Source organism: Eleutherodactylus coqui, chromosome 6, assembly GCF_035609145.1.
Source record: "Eleutherodactylus coqui strain aEleCoq1 chromosome 6, aEleCoq1.hap1, whole genome shotgun sequence".
In the NCBI taxonomy this organism is placed as follows: domain Eukaryota; kingdom Metazoa; phylum Chordata; class Amphibia; order Anura; family Eleutherodactylidae; genus Eleutherodactylus; species Eleutherodactylus coqui.
In genome coordinates, this window is record NC_089842.1 from 13729258 (window position 1) to 13752359 (window position 23102).

Here is a 23102-nt window from a genome sequence, read left to right on the forward strand (position 1 = left end):
GAGACAGAAATATCCCATATTCTCCTTTTATCAACATAAAATTAGCTACAGTTGAGTGGAGAAAAAACTGATTTTATAGCAACTGAAAAAATCTTCCGAAGTGTAGTAAACTTCCAGTAAACCGGCCGTGTGTATTTCTTTGTAGGACACGCTGGAGAAGTGCGCCAAGTGTCAGACTCTGATCCTGCAGCACATCGTCCGTGCGCTAGGGAACGGTTACCACCCAGAATGCTTCACGTGTGTGGTATGTAATCGGACCATCGCGGATGAGAGCTTCGCTGTGGATGAGTACAATGATGTTCACTGCGCAGAGGATTACTACAGGTAGGGGCTGCAGGGACAGCCAAGTGTATTATATGGTGGGCCGGACAATGCATTAGATACATTATATGGTGTGTCTGGTAGTGCATTAGGTACATTATATGGTGTGTCGGGTAGTACATTAGATACATTATATGGTGTGTCGGGTAGTACATTAGATACATTATATGGTGTGTCGGGTAGTGCATTAGATACATTATATGGTGTGTCGGGTACTGCATTAGATACATTATATGGTGTGTCGGGGAGTACATTAGATACATTATATGGTGTGTCGGGGAGTACATTAGATACATTATATGGTGTGTCGGGTAGTACATAAGATACATTATATGGTGTGTCGGGTACTACATTAGATACATTATATGGTGTGTCGGGTACTACATTAGATACATTATATGGTGTGTCGGGTAGTAGATTAGATACATTATATGGTGTGTCGGAGTACATTAGATACATTATATGGTGTGTCTGGTAGCACATTAGATACATTATATGGTGTGTCGGGGAGTACATTAGATACATTATATGGTGTGTCGGGGAGTACATTAGATACATTATATGGTGTGTCGGGGAGTACATTAGATACATTATATGGTGTGTCGGGTAGTACGTTAGATACATTATATGGTGTGTCGGGTAGTAGATTAGATACATTATATGGTGTGTCGGGTAGTACATTAGATACATTATATGGTGTGTCGGGTAGCACATTAGATACATTATATGGTGGGCCGGGTAATACATTAGATACATTATATGGTGTGTCTGGTAGTACATTAGATACATTATATGGTGTGTCGGGTAGTACATTAGATACATTATATGGTGTGTCGGGTAGTACATTAGATACATTATATGGTGTGTCGGGTAGTACATTAGATACATTATATGGTGGGCCGGGTAATACATTAGATACATTATATGGTGTGTCTGGTAGTACATTAGATACATTATATGGTGTGTCGGGTAGTACATTAGATACATTATATGGTGTGTCGGGTAGTACATTAGATACATTATATGGTGTGTCGGGTAGTACATTAGATACATTATATGGTGTGTCTGGTAGTACATTAGATACATTATATGGTGTGTCGGGTAGTACATTAGATACATTATATGGTGTGTCGGGTAGTAGATTAGATACATTATATGGTGGGCCGGGTAGTACATTAGATACATTATATGGTGTGTCCGGTAGTACATTAGATACATTATATGGTGTGTCCGGTAGTACATTAGATACATTATATGGTGTGTTGGGTAGTACATTAGATACATTATATGGTGTCCGGTAGTACATTAGATACATTATATGGTGTGTCCGGTAGTACATTAGATACATTATATGGTGTGTCGGGTAGTAGATTAGATACATTATATGGTGTGTCGGGTAGTACATTAGATACATTATATGGTGTGTCCGGTAGTACATTAGATACATTATATGGTGGGCCGGGTAGTACATTAGATACATTATATGGTGTGTCCGGTAGTACATTAGATACATTATATGGTGGGCCGGGTAGTACATTAGATACATTATATGGTGTGTCGGGTAGTACATTAGATACATTATATGGTGTGTCGGGTAGTAGATTAGATACATTATATGGTGGGCCGGGTAGTACATTAGATACATTATATGGTGTGTCCGGTAGTACATTAGATACATTATATGGTGTGTCCGGTAGTACATTAGATACATTATATGGTGTGTTGGGTAGTACATTAGATACATTATATGGTGTGTCCGGTAGTACATTAGATACATTATATGGTGTGTCCGGTAGTACATTAGATACATTATATGGTGTGTCGGGTAGTAGATTAGATACATTATATGGTGTGTCGGGTAGTACATTAGATACATTATATGGTGTGTCCGGTAGTACATTAGATACATTATATGGTGTGTCGGGTAGCACATTAGATACATTATATGGTGTGTCGGGTACTACATTAGATACATTATATGGTGTGTCGGGTAGTACATTAGATACATTATATGGTGGGCCGGGTAGTACATTAGATACATTATATGGTGTGTCCGGTAGTACATTAGATACATTATATGGTGTGTCGGGTAGTACATTAGATACATTATATGGTGTGTCGGGTAGTACATTAGATACATTATATGGTGTGTCCGGTAGTACATTAGATACATTATATGGTGTGTCGGGTAGTAGATTAGATACATTATATGGTGTGTCGGGGAGTACATTAGATACATTATATGGTGTGTCGGGTAGTACATTAGATACATTATATGGTGGGCCGGGTAGTACATTAGATACATTATATGGTGTGTCTGGTAGTACATTAGATACATTATATGGTGTGTCGGGGAGTACATTAGATACATTATATGGTGTGTCGGGGAGTACATTAGATACATTATATGGTGTGTCGGGGAGTACATTAGATACATTATATGGTGTGTCGGGTAGTACATTAGATACATTATATGGTGTGTCGGGTAGCACATTAGATACATTATATGGTGTGTCGGGGAGTACATTAGATACATTATATGGTGTGTCGGGTACTACATTAGATACATTATATGGTGTGTCTGGTAGTACATTAGATACATTATATGGTGTGTCGGGTAGTACATTAGATACATTATATGGTGTGTCAGGTAGTACATTAGATACATTATATGGTGTGTCAGGTAGTACATTAGATACATTATATGGTGTGTCGGGTAGTACATTAGATACATTATATGGTGTGTCGGGTAGTACATTAGATACATTATATGGTGTGTCGGGGAGTACATTAGATACATTATATGGTGTGTCGGGTAGTGCATTAGATACATTATATGGTGTGTCGGGTAGTACATTAGATACATTATATGGTGTGTCGGTAGTGCATTAGATACATTATATGGTGTGTCGGGTAGTACATTAGATACATTATATGGTGTGTCGGGTAGTGCATTAGATACATTATATGGTGGGCCGGGTAGTACATTAGATACATTATATGGTGTGTCCGGTAGTACATTAGATACATTATATGGTGTGTCGGGTAGTACATTAGATACATTATATGGTGTGTCGGGTACTACATTAGATACATTATATGGTGTGTCGGATAGTACATTAGATACATTATATGGTGTGTCGGGTACTACATTAGATACATTATATGGTGGGCCGGGGAGTACATTAGATACATTATATGGTGTGTCGGGGAGTACATTAGATACATTATATGGTGTGTCGGGTACTACATTAGATACATTATATGGTGGGCCGGGTAGTACATTAGATACATTATATGGTGTGTCGGGTAGCACATTAGATACATTATATGGTGTGTCGGGTAGCACATTAGATACATTATATGGTGTGTCGGGTAGTACATTAGATACATTATATGGTGTGTCGGGTAGTACATTAGATACATTATATGGTGTGTCGGGTAGCACATTAGATACATTATATGGTGTGTCGGGTACTACATTAGATACATTATATGGTGTGTCGGGTAGTACATTAGATACATTATATGGTGTGTCGGGTAGTACATTAGATACATTATATGGTGTGTCGGGTAGCACATTAGATACATTATATGGTGTGTCGGGTAGTACATTAGATACATTATATGGTGGGCCGGGGAGTACAGTAGATACATTATATGGTGTGTCGGGTACTACATTAGATACATTATATGGTGGGCCGGGGAGTACAGTAGATACATTATATGGTGTGTCGGGTACTACATTAGATACATTATATGGTGGGTCGGGTAGCACATTAGATACATTATATGGTGTGTCGGGGAGTACAGTAGATACATTATATGGTGTGTCGGGTACTACATTAGATACATTATATGGTGTGTCGGGGAGTACAGTAGATACATTATATGGTGTGTCGGGTACTACATTAGATACATTATATGGTGTGTCGGGTAGTACATTAGGTACATTATATGGTGTGTCGGGGAGTACATTAGATACATTATATGGTGTCGGGGAGTACATTAGATACATTATATGGTGTGTCGGGTAGTACATTAGATACATTATATGGTGGGCCGGGGAGTACAGTAGATACATTATATGGTGTGTCGGGTACTACATTAGATACATTATATGGTGTGTCGGGTAGTACATTAGGTACATTATATGGTGTGTCGGGGAGTACATTAGATACATTATATGGTGTCGGGGAGTACATTAGATACATTATATGGTGTGTCGGGTAGTACATTAGATACATTATATGGTGTGTCGGGTAGTACATTAGATACATTATATGGTGTGTCGGGTAGTACATTAGATACATTATATGGTGGGCCGGGTACTACATTAGATACATTATATGGTGTGTCGGATAGTACATTAGATACATTATATGGTGTGTCGGGTAGCACATTAGATACATTATATGGTGTGTAGGGTAGCACATTAGATACATTATATGGTGTGTCGGGTAGTACATTAGATACATTATATGGTGTGTCGGGTAGTACATTAGATACATTATATGGTGGGCCGGGTAGTACATTAGATACATTATATGGTGTGTCGGGTAGTACATTAGATACATTATATGGTGTGTCGGGTAGTACATTAGATACATTATATGGTGTGTCGGGTACTACATTAGATACATTATATGGTGTCGGGTAGCACATTAGATACATTATATGGTGTGTCTGGTAGTACATTAGATACATTATATGGTGTGTCAGGTAGCACATTAGATACATTATATGGTGTGTCGGGTAGTACATTAGATACATTATATGGTGTGTCGGGTAGTACATTAGATACATTATATGGTGTGTCGGGTAGTACATTAGATACATTATATGGTGGGCCGGGGAGTACATTAGATACATTATATGGTGTGTCGGGTAGTACATTAGATACATTATATGGTGTGTCGGGTAGTACATTAGATACATTATATGGTGTGTCGGGTACTACATTAGATACATTATATGGTGTCGGGTAGCACATTAGATACATTATATGGTGTGTCTGGTAGTACATTAGATACATTATATGGTGTGTCAGGTAGCACATTAGATACATTATATGGTGTGTCGGGTAATACATTAGATACATTATATGGTGTCGGGTAGTACATTAGATACATTATATGGTGTGTCGGGTAGCACATTAGATACATTATATGGTGTGTCGGGGAGTACATTAGATACATTATATGGTGTCGGGTACTACATTAGATACATTATATGGTGTGTCGGGTAGTACATTAGATACATTATATGGTGGGCCGGGTAGTACATTAGATACATTATATGGTGTGTCGGGTAGCACATTAGATACATTATATGGTGTGTCGGGGAGTACATTAGATACATTATATGGTGTGTCGGGTAGTACATTAGATACATTATATGGTGTGTCGGGTAGTACATTAGATACATTATATGGTGTGTCGGGTACTACATTAGATACATTATATGGTGTGTCGGGTAGTACATTAGATACATTATATGGTGGGCCGGGTACTACATTAGATACATTATATGGTGTGTCGGGTACTACATTAGATACATTATATGGTGTGTCGGGTACTACATTAGATACATTATATGGTGGGCCGGGTAGTACATTAGATACATTATATGGTGTGTCGGGTAGCACATTAGATACATTATATGGTGTGTCGGGTAGCACATTAGATACATTATATGGTGTGTCGGGTAGCACATTAGATACATTATATGGTGTGTCGGGTAGCACATTAGATACATTATATGGTGTGTCGGGTAGCACATTAGATACATTATATGGTGTGTCGGGTACTACATTAGATACATTATATGGTGTGTCGGGTAGCACATTAGATACATTATATGGTGTGTCGGGTAGTACATTAGATACATTATATGGTGTGTCGGGTAATGCATTAGATACATTATATGGTGTGTCGGGTAGTACATTAGATACATTATATGGTGTGTCGGGTAGTACATTAGATACATTATATGGTGTGTCGGGGAGTACATTAGATACATTATATGGTGTGTCGGGTAGTACATTAGATACATTATATGGTGGGCCGGGTAATACATTAGATACATTATATGGTGTGTCTGGTAGCACATTAGATACATTATATGGTGTGTCCGGTAGCACATTAGATACATTATATGGTGTGTCCGGTAGTACATTAGATACATTATATGGTGTGTTGGTTAGTACATTAGATACATTATATGGTGTGTTGGGTAGTACATTAGATACATTATATGGTGTCGGGTAGTACATTAGATACATTATATGGTGTCGGGTAGTACATTAGATACATTATATGGTGTCGGGTAGTACATTAGATACATTATATGGTGTGTCGGGTAGTACATTAGATACATTATATGGTGTGTCTGGTAGTACATTAGATACATTATATGGTGTGTCGGGTAGCACATTAGATACATTATATGGTGTGTCGGGTAGTACATTAGATACATTATATGGTGTGTCGGGTAGTACATTAGATACATTATATGGTGTGTCTGGTAGTACATTAGATACATTATATGGTGTGTCTGGTAGTACATTAGATACATTATATGGTGTGTCGGGTAGCACATTAGATACATTATATGGTGTCGGGTAGTACATTAGATACATTATATGGTGTGTCCGGTAGCACATTAGATACATTATATGGTGTCGGGTAGTACATTAGATACATTATATGGTGTGTCGGGTAGTACATTAGATACATTATATGGTGTGTTGGTTAGTACATTAGATACATTATATGGTGTGTTGGGTAGTACATTAGATACATTATATGGTGTCGGGTAGCACATTAGATACATTATATGGTGTGTCTGGTAGTACATTAGATACATTATATGGTGTGTCAGGTAGCACATTAGATACATTATATGGTGTGTCGGGGAGTACATTAGATACATTATATGGTGTGTCGGGGAGTACATTAGATACATTATATGGTGTGTCGGGTAGTACATTAGATACATTATATGGTGTGTCGGGCAGTACATTAGATACATTATATGGTGGGCCGGGTAGTACATTAGATACATTACATGGTGTGTCGGGTAGTACATTAGATACATTACATGGTGTGTCTGGTAGTACATTAGATACATTATATGGTGGGCCGGGTAGTACATTAGATACATTATATGGTGTGTCTGGTAGCACATTAGATACATTATATGGTGTGTCGGGTAGTACATTAGATACATTATACCGGCAGGAGTAGCGGGATAGTACATAAGAATGCTATGACTTGAAATATTTTACCTAGCACCCCCAGAGGGGGGAGGGGAGACATGTTTCCATTTTATTTAAAAAAAAATAACTCCTTTAGAAATTGATGGCAGGAATCTCATAAAAGTTGGGACAGGGGTAACAAAGGGCTGGAAAAGTAAGTGATACTAATGAAAAACAGCTGGAAAGTCAATTTTCCACTGAGTCACATGACTGTATATAAAAACAGCATGTTACGGGACATTTACATGGGACGATTATCCTGCAAAATTCGTTCAAATGAATGAAAATGCACGATAATCGTTACGTCTGAATGTAAAGCCGCTGTTTACTATTTGTTTGTCGCTCACTTTCAACCAGCATAAAATCATCGCTGGTTCGGTTACTTCTCGCTGCGTGGAAACTCCACAAATGTGAAGCGCAGAGCGAGATGTGAGCGATAGTCAGCGGCGATCTGCCTCTCTAAACGCTCCGCATGAGCGCTGACAACTAGCAGCGACGTCACCCACCCGTACGTTTGTTTAGCCAACAGTCATCCCATGTAAATGAAGCATTAGAGAGGCAGAGTCTCTCAGAGGTAAAGCTGGTCAGAAGTTCACCAAACTGTCAAAAACTGTCTAAAAATTGTAGAACCGTTTCAGAAAAATGTTCCTCAAGATTAAACATAGAATTGCAAAGACTCTGAATATCCCATTATCTACGGTACATAATAATATCCTGTGCACAAGGGACAAGGCCAACAGTCAATATCGGATGCTCGAGATCTACGGTCCCTCTGGCGGCGCTGCATTATATCCAGGCATGATTCTGTAATACATGGGCTCAGGAATACTTCCAGAAATCGCTGTCTGTGAACGCAGTTTGCTGTGCAATCCACAGATGCAAGTTAAGGCTGTACCATGCAAGCCAGAAGCCACATATCAACACAATGCGGAAATGCCGGCGTCTTCTCTGGGCCAAAACTCATTCAAAATAGACCGAGGAAAATTGGAAAACTGTTCTGTAGTCAGATGAATCAAAATGTAAATTTTTTTGGGAAAACCAGAGCCGCCGCGTCCTGCGGACTCAAGAGGAGAGCAACCATCCAGCCTGTGATCAGAAGCCTGCCTCACTAATGACATATGTTTCACCCTGGGAGAAAGACATAGGCAATACCCTCTCTGATGAAGATTGGTCCCAAATATGGAAATCGACTAACGAAAGCGCCCACAACATTTTAAGGCTAAAGACAAAATTAAACATTTTACTTCGCTGGTATCTGGTTCTCGCGCAATGCCGGGTCACCCATCAAATTGTTTTCGAGGATGCTCACCCCTGAGATATGCCCCACATCTGGTGGTCCGGCCCCCCCAGTGTACTCCCTGATCTACTTGGTAACACATTGCAATAAACAGAAAGACCCTCGGGAAGCTCTGGCGAATAAACGGATCGCAAATATTTCCACAGATCCTTAGAGATTAATCTCCATGTTCTTCTTGGCTACTAAACGCACTATCGCCCATTTGTGGCGTAAGACATCCTTAGATTTTTCTGAGGTGAATCGCTGAATTAACTGGTATGTAATTAACAGAAAATTAACATTTATCAATCACAGATGGGAGATTCCTGAGACTCGGCACCCCTTGGACAGAATATAGAACCTCCCTTCCTAAAAACCGACTTTCCGTCTCCCTACGATAACTCTTCTCTAAATCTCTTCAGATAGCCCCCCTCCAGATGCTGACCCCGCAGAGCAGGGCTCTCCCTTTCCTTTCCCTCCTCTTCCTCCCTCCTTCCTTCCGCTCCCTACTATTCCTCCACAGCTAAGCCATTATTCTAGAATACTTGCAGTTTCCTCAGTCATGAAGCATCATTAATGGTTCTAACTAATTGAAGCCTCGTCAGTTACGGGCTTCTGCTACTCATTGCAATACTTTGATAGGTTTCTCATCCAGAAGTGTTTAATCCTTTGTTAACCCCTTAGTGACCAAGCTTTCTTCCGTTTTTCCATTTTCATTTTATCCTCCCCCCTTTAATAAAAGTCAGAGCTCCTTTATTTATCCATTGACGTCGCTGTAGGAGAGCTTTTTTTTTTTGCAGGATGAGTTGTATTTTTTAATGGTACCATATAATGTACTGAAAAACTTTACAAAAATTCTAAGTGGAGAAAAAATGTTAAAAAATTACATTCCGCCATCGTTCAGTGCATCTTGTTTCTACGGCGTACAAACTGCAACAAAAAGATATTTAATTTTTTAAAAATTATTTTCTGCCGCCATCTTCTGCGCACAATAACCTTTTTTATTTTTCCGTCGACATTGTTGTGCAGGGACTCATTTTTTGCGGGATATCTTGTAGTTTGCGTTTATACCATTTTGGAATACATAGGCTTTTGCATCGCTTTTTATTATATTTTTTCTTGGAGACAGGGTGACCAAAAAAAGCGCATATCTGCCACTCTTTTTTTTCTTCTTCTGATGATGTTCATCGTGTGCAGTAAATGATGTGTTACTTTGATCCCCTGCAATTTGTCAGGGGATGGCTTGATAGGCATTCTGCCATGACAGCCCTGGGGCCTTTCAGAAGGCCCCAGGCTGCTATGACATCCGCACGGCTCCCTGTGATCCCATTGCAAGAAGCCGTATGGGACCCCCGAACATTGAGGAACGTCTAACCAGACTGTTAGGAGTTGTTAGGACCAGTGAATGGGGGCACACAAGGTGACCGGGCTCAGAACACCCCCTACAGACCACAAGTAGAGAGGAGGGTCTGACCAGACTGTTAGGGGGTGTTGGGACCAGTGGATGTGTAAGAGCACACAAGGTGACCGGGCTCAGGACGCCCCCTACAGACCACCAGTAGAGAGGAGCGTCTGACCAGACTGTTAGGAGGTGTTGGGACCAGTGGATGTGTGAGGGCACACAAGGTGACCCGGCTCAGGACCCCCAACAGACCACCAGTAGAGGGGAGCGTCTGACCAGACTGTTAGGGGATGTTGGGACCAGTGGATGTGTGAGGGCACACAAGGTGACCGGGCTCAGGACCCCCGACAGACCACTAGTAGAGAGGAGCGTCTGACCAGACTGTTAGGGGGTGTTGGGACCGGTGGATGTGTGAGGGCACACAAGGTGACCCGGCTCAGGACCCCCAACAGACCACCAGTAGAGGGGAGCGTCTGATCGTCCAACAAGCACCAGCAGCTGCAGCTGTTTAGTTGCCCACCATCCAGAGACAGAGGACGCCATTGTTACACCCTTGTGCCTGTCAGAACCATTTCCAGGTGCTTGGCTGAAGGACTTTTGGTCATGAATGGTGAAGCTGGACGCTACAGAGTGGAACCGAGTTGTCTTCAGCGAAGAATCTAGGGTTAGTTTGGGCGCTGACGACGGCCGTGTTCGTAGCTGGAGACCTCGGGGAGAGTGCCTCAATCTTGCCTTTGCTGTTGAGTGGCACACTGCCCCCTGCAGGTGTGATGGTCTGGGGGGCCATCATATACGACAATCAGTCACCCCTAGTAGTGGTATGAGGGACAATGACAGCTCAGTGATATGTTCAGGACATCCTGCAGCCACATGTGTTCCTCTGATGGCGGCTTCCAGCAGGATAATGCTCGGCCGTACACAAGGGGGTCACAGGAGCCCCCACAACATTGGCACACTTCCATGGCGGCCCAGTCACCAGATTTATCACCAGTAGAACATGTATGGGACCACCTGGGACGCCAACTTCCACAGCCTACAAGTTTGCACGATCTAGAGGCTCAGTTACAGCAAACATGGAGCAATATACCACAGGATACCATACAGAATCTGTACACCTCCAACCCCCTCGTATCACATCATGTATCCAAGCTAGAGGCGGTACAACAGGGTACAAGAGCCTCCATGCCCACCTGTATCACGTCTTGTATCCAAGCTAGAGGCGGTACAACAGGGTACTAGAGCCTCCATGCCTGCCTGTATCACATCTTGTATCCAAGCTAGAGGTGGTACAACAGGATACTAGAGCCTCCATGCCTACCCGTATCACATCTTGTATCCAAGCTAGAGGCGGTACAACAGGGTACTAGAGCCTCCATGCCTGCCTGTATCACATCTTGTATCCAAGCTAGAGGTGGTACAACAGGATACTAGAGCCTCCATGCCTACCCGTATCACATCTTGTATCCAAGCTAGAGGCGGTACAACAGGATACTAGAGCCTCCATGCCTGCATGTATCACATCTTGTATCCAAGCTAGAGGTGGTACAACAGGGTACTAGAGCCTCCATGCCTGCATGTATCACATCTTGTATCCAAGCTAGAGGTGGTACAACAGGGTACTAGAGCCTCCATGCCTGCATGTATCACATCTTGTATCCAAGCTAGAGGTGGTACAACAGGATACTAGAGCCTCCATGCCTACCCGTATCACATCTTGTATCCAAGCTAGAGGCGGTACAACAGGGTACTAGAGCCTCCATGCCTGCCTGTATCACATCTTGTATCCAAGCTAGAGGTGGTACAACAGGATACTAGAGCCTCCATGCCTACCCGTATCACATCTTGTATCCAAGCTAGAGGCGGTACAACAGGATACTAGAGCCTCCATGCCTGCATGTATCACATCTTGTATCCAAGCTAGAGGTGGTACAACAGGGTACTAGAGCCTCCATGCCTGCATGTATCACATCTTGTATCCAAGCTAGAGGTGGTACAACAGGGTACTAGAGCCTCCATGCCTGCATGTATCACATCTTGTATCCAAGCTAGAGGTGGTACAACAGGGTACTAGAGCCTCCATGCCTGCCTGTATCACATCTTGTATCCAAGCTAGAGGCGGTACAACAGGATACTAGAGCCTCCATGCCTGCATGTATCACATCTTGTATCCAAGCTAGAGGTGGTACAACAGGGTACTAGAGCCTCCATGCCTGCATGTATCACATCTTGTATCCAAGCTAGAGGTGGTACAACAGGGTACTAGAGCCTCCATGCCTGCCTGTATCACATCTTGTATCCAAGCTAGAGGTGGTACATCAGGGTACTAGAGCCTCCCTACAAGGGTCGGTTCTCCACAATAAATGATGCTTTTGCTCTGATATTGTAATCACTTATATCAACGTTACAATCAGAGAGAGAAAGTTTCATCCCGACAACTTCTAGAGAAGGGAGAAGGTTACTGACAACGCAACGAGTGTGTAATTATATATATATTCCTTATAGGGGAGGGATTGGTTTATGACAATGAGTGTATAAATGGACATTGTGAGATCACAGAAGTCATTTCCAACCCCCCAAAAAGACTTGTAAGTGTAATAGGTTCACCCTCCGTTATCCAGTTATTCACCTCCCACGGACCCTCCCCCACACCGCCCCCCCATTACAAACCCTTTATCATATGTATTAATGAGGCTCTTTGGTTTGTAAATGACATGTTCATGTTTGACTCGGTATTTTGTCTCGCAGGAAATATGCACCGATTTGCACTTCTTGCCATGAACCCATAATACCTAAAAGAGAGGGGCACGATTCCTATAAAATTGAATGCATGGGACTCAGCTACCACGAGGACTGCTATCGCTGTGAGGTGAGTGTCTCCGTGTGATCGGCAGTTACAGCGCCCCCTCCCTCGGTGAGGTCAGTAGTTTCTAGACATTATATAGGGTTCAGGTAGGTTCCCACGGGATGGAAATGCTGTAGATTTTCTGCAGTTACTTGTGTGGATTTCACCCCCTAATTTGAAGAGCAAAAACGCGCACTGATGATAAACGGAGACGCTGTAGCTTTAGGTCAGTTTGTGCTCCGGATTTTGGTCGCAGCATGTAAATGGGATTCCATCCACAATCCTTACACTGCGGAAACCCCGTCGAGCCGATGAACTTGTCCTCAGTGCTTCCCCTCCGGCACATGGAGCCCCGGGTCACCCCTACACCGCAGAGTCGCGGCACCTTGTGCCCCCTGCAGCCTCCGAGTTCGCTGATAACTGGCATCTCCCCTTAAGTAAGGTCTGGCCAACATGGAGACGTTTATAGCGAAACTAATAGATTTTAGATATGGAGCCACCGCCATATTTACTAACCATCCCTCCATCACATAGTGCTAGAATATGTCGCTGCATCGCTCAGGCCTACGGGGAAAGTTTACTAAGCCTGGCACTTCCAATGGCGGGTGAAGCACAATTTCCTCCAGCGCATGATGTGCTTAGTACATAAGGAGGCACACACCTCTTCATGTATGAAGCACATCCTGGCAGCTTCATGCGCCTTCAGGTCCGACCTGGCGTATATTTCTGGTATAATTAAATGTTCTGATTTGGGCCAAGACCCGCCCAAAGACTGCCGGGGCCAGAACAGAAGGAAAAAAAATGCAACTTTTTGTGCAAATACCAACTTGCACAAAAATATGCGACTTATCATAAAATGGTAGAGTTGGAAGGGACCTCCAGGCTCATCGGGCCCAGCCCCCTGCTCAATGCTGGATTCTTACTTTACGACCAAGCGGCATAAAAAAGTACAAAAATATCCGCCATGGTCCATTGCCATATACAGCAAGAAGTCTCCTGACCCACAGCGGCCGATGGCTGTAAGATGGTGCAGCAAAGTCGGGAGCGTGATTTGGCTAAGTGCAACATGCCAGCCCTTGTTGCTCCACGCTAACTGGCAAATGGGTGTTACCGTTCCCCTTCCCAACAGGATGTACCCATACACCATCCTATACCAGCCAAGGCAGATAGCAACACCCAGATGTCAGCTAATTCATGCAAGTAATATGAGAGCTTCTCCAGAGTTAGGGCTCATTCACACGACCCATGACCATGAGAGCTACGCAGCGGTTTCATAGCGGAGTTGTGTATGTATCCGTATACAATATATTGCATAGAGCCTCGTGTGGCGCAGAGTGTAAGCTCTCGCCTACGACCTGGAGGTTGCAAGTTCGATCCCCACATGCGTCAGGTAGCCGGCTCAAGGTTGACTCAGCCTTCCATCCTTCCGAGGTCGGTAAAATGAGAACCCAGCTTGGTGGGGGGTAATTAAGTAATAATTACCTGAAAGCGCTGCGTAATAAGTTGGCGCTATACAAATACCAAGATTTATTTATTTTTTATATGCTGCCCATAGAAAAGAATGGGGCTCATGCTGAATGGTATGTCCAGAAACAGAGCATGCTGCGATCCTTTTCTTGGGTGTATCTACACGCTAATGATTAATGAAAGTCTATTTACTTTGACTCTATTCACCGTGTGTCACGCGGCCGTGCATCGCGCACGTAATAGGTGGTGAAATCACGGTCGTGTGAATGGTCCCTTATGGTCTAACTAATCCACTACTGCTTACAGATGCCACAGCAAATGTCAACCATCTTTGTCCGACTCCTAAATGGCCAATATGTCGAGTGATGTAGTGCTAGCCGGGCAGATCTGCTCTTCTGGACTCGGGGAAAGCTGGGTAGCAGCTCCTGTTGTTCGGTTCGCACAGTTCTCATTTATGTTTTGTTCCAGAGATGTCGTGTGCTGCTGTCCCTGGAGCCGACAGACAGCGGCTGCTTCCCCATGAAAGGCCATTTACTCTGCAAGTCCTGTCACCTGTCATGGCAAAACGAGGCGTCCTAACCACTGCAGCCGAGCCGTGACCGAGAGCCGAGTCCTCCCCACGTCCCGATGTCCGAACTGCAAGTTGTCGCCGGCGCCCGGCCTTCTCCAACGATGACAAGCATCCCATCTGACACCTGATAGCAGGAAGAGCGATGTTCTCCCAGCAATGCGGATGGAAGTTACTGGAGAGAAGACTCAATGTGGCGCGTTTCTAGACTCCTCCCACCGCACAAAACATTTCATGGAATTTGGACGCCTTCCACTTGCACCTTAATATAGACTGTGCCGATTGTACAAAGTATCATCACCACTCGTATGACTTGTGTCCGCACGTCCCGTACTTGTCAGTGATAAATACAATCACAACACGACGGCTCATTTATTCCTCATCACGAGCTGCGTTATCACATATGGGGGAGGGGCGGGGGGGGGGGGCAGGAATGTGTCCTGGTCTCTGGCCAATAAGCCACATGCTCAAATGGTCCAGAGATGTGTCTGTATAGGACATCTTCTCCTAAGTAACGGCAATCTATGACTTTATACTTATAAGTTACAGCACAATCCTGGAGGGCTGGAGGTCATTAATGCAAAATGTAACATCCGTATTGTAGTTTACATATAATGTTTTATTATCAGTACCAAGGGATGACATCACAGAGCAGCGGTAATAACACAGGGTGACATCACAAAGTGTCAGTAATACATGGTGACATCACAGAGCAGCAGTAATGCTACATAGTGACCTCACAGAGCAGCAGTTACACACAGAGGGGTGACGTCACCTTTACAGACACCCCTGTAGTTGTCTTGATAAAAGTTGCTCTGGAGTAAGTTGTGTTTAACTTTTTAAGAGGCAAACAACTTTTAATAAATTACCTACCTGCGCCAGGAGGGTCACCCCTGCCAGCTACGAGCTAGTGGAGATTTGTACTATAATTTACAGCGGTTTATGGCTTAAATTATAGTAAATTCAGGAAGCCGCCCCAATTGTAAAAAGAAATGAATGGCAAGCGCGGCTAGTGATAAATTTCCCCGTGTGTTCCTGTGCCAAATGCATTTTAAAACACCACCGACCAATGAGATTTGGGTTGATTTAAAAGGGTCATCCGAATATAATATAATTAATTTTTTTTTTTTTTTTTTTTTAATGGCCGGGTGTGCTGTAAAATAACAAAATAGTAGATAATTATCCCCCTCTTCTTCCCCCTGGAAGCGGCTCTGGTGATCTCCAGCTGTCAGCGCTGGCCAGAAGTCAGGTGACCACTGCGGCCAATCAGAGGCCTCACTGTCCTATCCTGGTCTCCTGGCATCAGTATTCACATCCTGGGTGCAATGATGCCAGGAGAACAGGAGGTGATGCTGCAGCCTCTGATTGGCAACAGTGGTCACCTGACTTTTGGCCAGCGCTGACAGTGGGGTCATTCACCTGAGCAGAGAAGAGGGGTAAGTATCTATTCTTTTATTTTACAGCATGCCCAGCCATGAAAAAAAAAATTATATTCGGACGCCCCCTTCAATGCCCGTACACGGCCCGCTGTGGTGCAAACAAATAATCATCAGTGCCTACAGCTGCAATACGGATTTACATACATGATCTGCCGCTTGGCATAAGCTTTCCAAACATGAGTCATTTCCTGGACTATGTGAAAATGTGTTTGTAGCCCCTTAGACTAACTTCACCCAGCCAAGTGCGATATCGGGACGTGAATCACAGCCCGTTATCACGCCAACATGCGATATCCCCACGGATATGAGGCCTTTTTATTGAAATCAAAACCGCTTCACATTAGTTCGGGGAAGTAGCAAACGCAGAGTGTCCCCCATTGGTTTCCCATTGCTAGGGAGACATCGCACTCGCATGCACCCAGCACGTGGGGCGATGCTGCCGCCGGCCCGATTAACAGCAATGGGCGATGCGATACAAGGGCACGCACAAAGATTGGTTTCCCGCATCGAACACTATATAAAGGGTGTATAAGTTATACCAGCTGTACATATATAATTATATACAGGAGATACCCAGGTTATACCAGCATGCTCCATATCACTATATACAGGGAGATATACAGATATACATGCTGGTATAACCTGGGGATCTCCTGTATATAATTATATATGTACAGCTGGTATATCTTCTACATGAATATATATACAGTACATACCTCCCTGTACCGCATGCTTCGCTGACTTTGCTCTGCTCCCTGACGCTGTCAGTTTACTGCCGGCCGGACCAATCACAACTGCAGTCCCTCAGTAGTAGAAGGACCACGCACCCAAGGAGTCTGCAGCCTGTGATTGGCTGTCGGCTCACCGGGTAATGGCCCTCCCATCCTCGACTGCCTCCTTGAGACGGTTAAACGGCATATGGCGGGGGCCCGTGGGCCCCATTTGGCTAAGGGTCCGGGTCGTGAATGCGACCCCTAGCGGTACACTGGTGGTAAAGACTAATTAATCACATTCATCCTGAACAGATTATATCGGCCATGCACCGTAACTTACAAGCTGCGCTCTGGGGGGACGGAGCAGCGACGTTATCTGGAACATGCAGTTCAGCTCTGGACATCCTGGAATGGAAAGAAAGAAACAACATGAGTTCGGGGCTGCAGAAGCTTCACTATCAGGAGAGGCGACAGTTACATTTACTGAGGTCCGCCATCGCAATGTGGAGACTACAGCAGAACGCAGCAAAATCCGTGCGCGGACGAAAGTACTAATATGTGAATTTATTGCGGGTTTCACCCATTAGATTTTAGTTTTGCTGTACGTGACCAGAATTAGGAACGTTCCTTTCACTTCCACTACTTGCACATCTGGTGACGATGAAGCATGCGGACCCGTCATAATGAGGTTGTCACCAAGTCACACGGGTGTATCAATGGCGCGAGCAGATAAATAGCCCCTGCGGCTGCTGCTCTGTGCCATCTGCACATGCGTTTGTCTGCTGTGGATTGGATATACAATCCATGCAAATCCGCGTCCCGTTACTTAGAATGGGATTTGTCATCTGTGCATGGGGGGGGGGGGGGGGGGGGAGAAGTGACGTCATTCTGCGCCAAATCCACATCGAGAAATCCGCATGCAGATATGTGGCGCACAGAAGGGCGAATCGGTGTCGGAAATACATGCAGTTTTATGGTGCGATCACACCGTAGAATCCTCCACATGAATTACGCCTCTGAAAACTGCGTCAAAATTCACAGCTTTTTCCACGCATAGGCGTGCGGATTTAGCTCTGTCAATGGCAAAACCTGCATGCTGAATTCAGACGTGTATCTGCTGGTTTATGCATGTCGCTTCTTGGCGCGGATACGTGATTTCCCGTGTCAGAATTCCACCCTCAAATTGTGTCCATTCACAGGGAAAATCTGCCTGCGGATCTGCGCAAAAACCACGGAACAAAGTTGTGGATTTTGATAGTTTTTAGAGGTGGAATTAAGACGGAACCTTCCATGGCGAATTCCACCATTTGAACAGACCGCTGTGGATACATCTAAAATCACAAGCGCTCCTTCTAAGCAGCGGTCCGGGAACGGCGTTTTTGTCTTCTGTTCCAGAATGGCGGATTCTCAGCTTTTCTGCAGTCAGTTTTATCAGCCTACTCTATGCCTTTCTCTGACAATCCGCTCTTCTGCCATGCAGCTAGTGAAGACGGGACTGAGAAATCCATCTTGACTAGAGATGAGCGAACGTACTCGTTCGAGTATTAGCGTGTTCGGGATGCTCGTTACTCGTAACGAGTACCACGCGATGTTCGAGTTACTTTCACTTTCCTCCCTGAGACGTTAGCGCGCTTTTCTGGCCAATTGAAAGACAGGGAAGGCATTACAACTTCCCCCTGCGACGTTCAAGCCCTATACCACCCCCCTGCTGTGAGTGGCTGGGAAGATCAGATGTCACCCGAGTATAAAAGTCGGCCCCTCCCGCGGCTCGGCTCAGATGCGTTGTGACAGAGATCAGGGACAGTGGTATCGTGTTGGAGCTGCTGTAGGGAGAGTGTTAGGAGTTAGTGTAGGCTTCAAGAACCCCAACGGTCCTTCTTAGGGCCACATCTAACACTGTGCAGTACTGTGGAGGCTGCCTTTTGCAGTGGTGCACATTTTTTTTTTTTTTTGCTATATCAGCCGTGCAGAGCATTGCGCCCTGCAGTAATACTACAGGGCCAGAAGTGGTGGTTAGGCAGGGAGAGTGTTAGCAGTGAGTGTAGGCTTCAAGAACCCCAACGGTCCTTCTTAGGGCCACATCTAACCGTGTGCAGTACTGTGGAGGCTGCTGTTAGCAGTGTTGCACATTTTTTTTTTTTCCAAATCGGCCGTGCAGAGCATTGCGCCCGGCAGTAATACTACAGGGACAGAATTGTGTAGGCAGGGCCAGAAGACATATTTTATTGATTGAATATAGTCAGTGGGCCTTTCCTTTAAAAAAAAAGGGCAACTATTCTATTTGGCCTGCCTCTGACAGTCCTCAGCGTTCTGGGTACGTGTGTGGTGGGTGGAGAACTTAAACAAAAATCATACGCAGCCAGCTACGTTTAACAGCAGGCTTGCGCCAATTTATTTCCTGGCTGGGAAATCAAATCACTGGTAATACTGCATGCTGAGGGGTAGGGGTAGGCCTAGAGGACGTGGACGCGGCCGAGGACGCGGAGGGCCAAGTCAGGGTGTGGGCACAGGCCGAGCTCCTGATCCAGGTGTATCGCAGCCGACTGCTGCGCGATTAGGAGAGAGGCACGTTTCTGGCGTCCCCACATTCATCGCACAATTAATGGGTCCACGCGGGAGACCTTTATTAGAAAATGAGCAGTGTGAGCAGGTCCTGTCGTGGATGGCAGAAAGTGCTTCGAGCAACCTATCGTCCACCCACAGTTCTGCGCCGTCCACTGCTGCAAATCCGAATCCTCTGTCTGCTGCTCCTCCTTCCTCCCAGCCTCCTCACTCCACTACAATGACACATGCTCAGGAGCAGGAAGACTCCCAGGAACTGTTCTCGGGCCCCTGCTCAGATTGGGCAGCAGTGGTTCCTCTCCCACCAGAGGAGTTTATCGTCACTGATGCCCAACCATTGGAAAGTTCCTGGGGTCCGGGGGATGAGGCTGGGGACTTCCGGCAACTGTCTCAAGACCTTTCAGTGGGTGAGGAGGACGATGACGATGAGACACAGTTGTCTATCAGTGAGGTAGTAGTAAGGGCAGTAAGTCCGAGGGAGGAGCGCACAGAGGATTCGGAGGAAGAGCAGCAGGACGATGAGGTGACTGACCCCACCTGGTTTGCAACGCTTACTCAGGAGGACAGGTCTTCAGAGGGGGAGTCAAGGGCATCAGCAGGGCAGGTTGCAAGAGGCAGTGCGGTGGCCAGGGGTAGAGGCAGGGCCAGACCGAATAATCCACCAACTGTTTCCCAAAGCGCACCCTCGCGCCATGCCACCCTGTAGAGGCCGAGGTGCTCTAAGGTCTGGCAGTTTTTCACAGAGACGCCTGACGACCGACGAACAGTGGTGTGCAACCTTTGTCGCGCCAAGATCAGCCGGGGAGCCACCACCAACAGCCTCACCACCACCAGCATGCGCAGACATATGATGGCCAAGCACCCCACAAGGTGGGACGAAGGCCGTTCACCGCCTCCGGTTTGCACCGCTGCCTCTCCCCCTGTGCCCCAACCTGCCACTGAGATCCAACCCCTCTCTCAGGACACAGGCACTACCGTCTCATGGCCTGCACCCACACCCTCACCTCCGCTGTCCTTGGCCCCATCCACCAATGTCTCGCACCGCACCGTCCAGCCGTCGCTAGCGCAAGTGTTTGAGCGCAAGCACAAGTACGCCGCCACGCACCCGCACGCTCAATCGTTAACCATCCACATAGCCAAATTTATCAGCCTTGAGATGCTGCCGTATAGGGTTGTGGAAACGGAGTCCTTCAAAAGTATCATGGAGGCGGCGGCCCCGCGCTACTCAGTTCCCAGTCGCCACTACTTTTCCCGATGTGCCGTCCCAGCCCTGCACGACCACGTCTCCCGCAACATTGTACTTGCCCTCACCAACGCGGTTACTGCCAAGGTCCACTTAACAACGGACACGTGGACAAGCACAGGCGGGCAGGGCCACTACATCTTCCTGACAGCACATTGGGTGAATTTAGTGGAGGCTGGGACAGAGTCAGAGCCTGGGACCACTCACGTCCTACCCACCCCCAGAATTGCGGACCCCAGCTCGGTGGTGGTATCTTCGGCGGTGTATGCTTCCTCCACTAAAGCACCCTCCTCCTCCTCCGCAACCTCTGTCTCGCAATCTAGATGTGTCAGCAGCAGCAGGACGTCGCCAGCAGTCGGTGTCGCGCGGCGTGGCAGCACAGCGGTGGGCAAGCGTCAGCAGGCCGTGCTGAAACTACTCAGCTTAGGAGATAAGAGGCACACGGCCCACGAACTGCTGCGGGGTCTAACAGAGCAGACCGACCGTTGGCTTGCGCCGCTGAGCCTCCAACCGGGCATGGTCGTGTGTGACAACGGGCGTAACCTGGTGGCGGCTCTGCAGCTCGGCAGCCTCACGCACGTGCCATGCCTGGCCCACGTCTTTAATTTGGTGGTTCAGCGCTTTCTGAAAAGCTACCCACGCTTGTCAGACCTGCTCGTAAAGGTGCGCCGGCTCTGCGCACATTTCCGCAAGTCCCACACGGACGCTGCCACCCTGCGCACCCTGCAACATCGGTTTAATCTGCCAGTGCACCGACTGCTGTGCGACGTGCCCACACGGTGGAACTCTACGCTCCACATGTTGGCTAGGCTCTATGAGCAGCGTAGAGCTATAGTGGAATACCGACTCCAACATGGGCGGCGCAGTGGGAGTCAGCCTCCTCAATTCTTTACAGAAGAGTGGGCCTGGTTGGCAGACATCTGCCAGGTCCTTGGAAAGTTTGAGGAGTCTACTCAGGTGGTGAGCGGCGATGCTGCAATCATTAGCGTCACCATTCCTCTGCTATGCCTCTTGAGAAGTTCCCTGCAAAGCATAAAGGCAGATGCTTTGCGCTCGGAAACGGAGGCGGGGGAAGACAGTATATCGCTGGATAGTCAGAGCATCCTCCTGTCTATATCTCAGCGCATTGAGGAGGAGGAGGAGGAGGAGCATGAGGAGGATGAGGAGGAGGGGGAAGAGACAGCTTGGCCCACTGCTGACGGTACCCATGTTGCTTGCCTGTCATCCTTTCAGCGTGTATGGCCTGAGGAGGAGGAGGAGGAGGAGGAGGAGGAGGAGGATCCTGAAAGTGATCTTCCTAGTGAAGACAGCCATGTGTTGCGTACAGGGACCCTGGCACACATGGCTGACTTCATGTTAGGATGCCTTTCTCGTGACCCTCGCGTTGCACGCATTCTGGCCACTACGGATTACTGGGTGTACACACTGCTCGACCCACGGTATAAGGAGAACCTTTCCACTCTCATTCCCGAAGAGGAAAGGGGTTCGAGAGTGTTGCTATACCACAGGACCCTGGCGGACAAGCTGATGGTAAAATTCCCATCCGACAGCGCTAGTGGCAGAAGGCGCAGTTCCGAGGGCCAGGTAGCAGAGGAGGTGCGGAGATCGAGCAGTATGTACAGCACAGGCAGTGCAACACTCTTTAAGGCCCTGGACAGCTTTATGGCTCCCCAGCAAGATTGTGTCACCGCTCCCCAGTCACGGCTGAGTCGGCGGGAGCACTGTAAAAGGATGGTGAGGGAGTACGTAGCCGATCGCACGACCGTCCTCCGTGACGCCTCTGCCACCTACAACTACTGGGTGTCGAAGCTGGACACGTGGCCTGAACTAGCGCTGTATGCCCTGGAGGTGCTTGCTTGTCCTGCGGCTAGCGTCTTGTCAGAGAGTGTGTTTAGTGTGGCTGGGGGAATCATCACAGATAAGCGTACCCGCCTGTCAACCGACAGTGCCGACAGGCTTACACTCATCAAGATGAACAAAGCCTGGATTTCCCCAGACTTCTCTTCTCCAC

General features: G+C 46.1%; 1 protein-coding gene across 2 annotated transcripts in view; it reads left to right on the plus strand.

The window, feature by feature from the left end:
• Positions 1-15495, plus strand: part of FBLIM1 (filamin binding LIM protein 1) — a 32320-nt gene extending 16825 nt beyond the window's left edge. For both annotated transcript variants that reach the window (XM_066606304.1, XM_066606305.1), the window contains 3 exons: positions 146-324; positions 13003-13123; positions 15035-15495. In XM_066606304.1, the coding sequence (XP_066462401.1) occupies positions 146-324; positions 13003-13123; positions 15035-15145 (411 nt within the window). In that variant the 3' untranslated portion in view covers positions 15146-15495. The remainder of the gene's footprint in view (positions 1-145; positions 325-13002; positions 13124-15034) is intronic.
• Positions 15496-23102: the final 7607 nt, after the last annotated feature.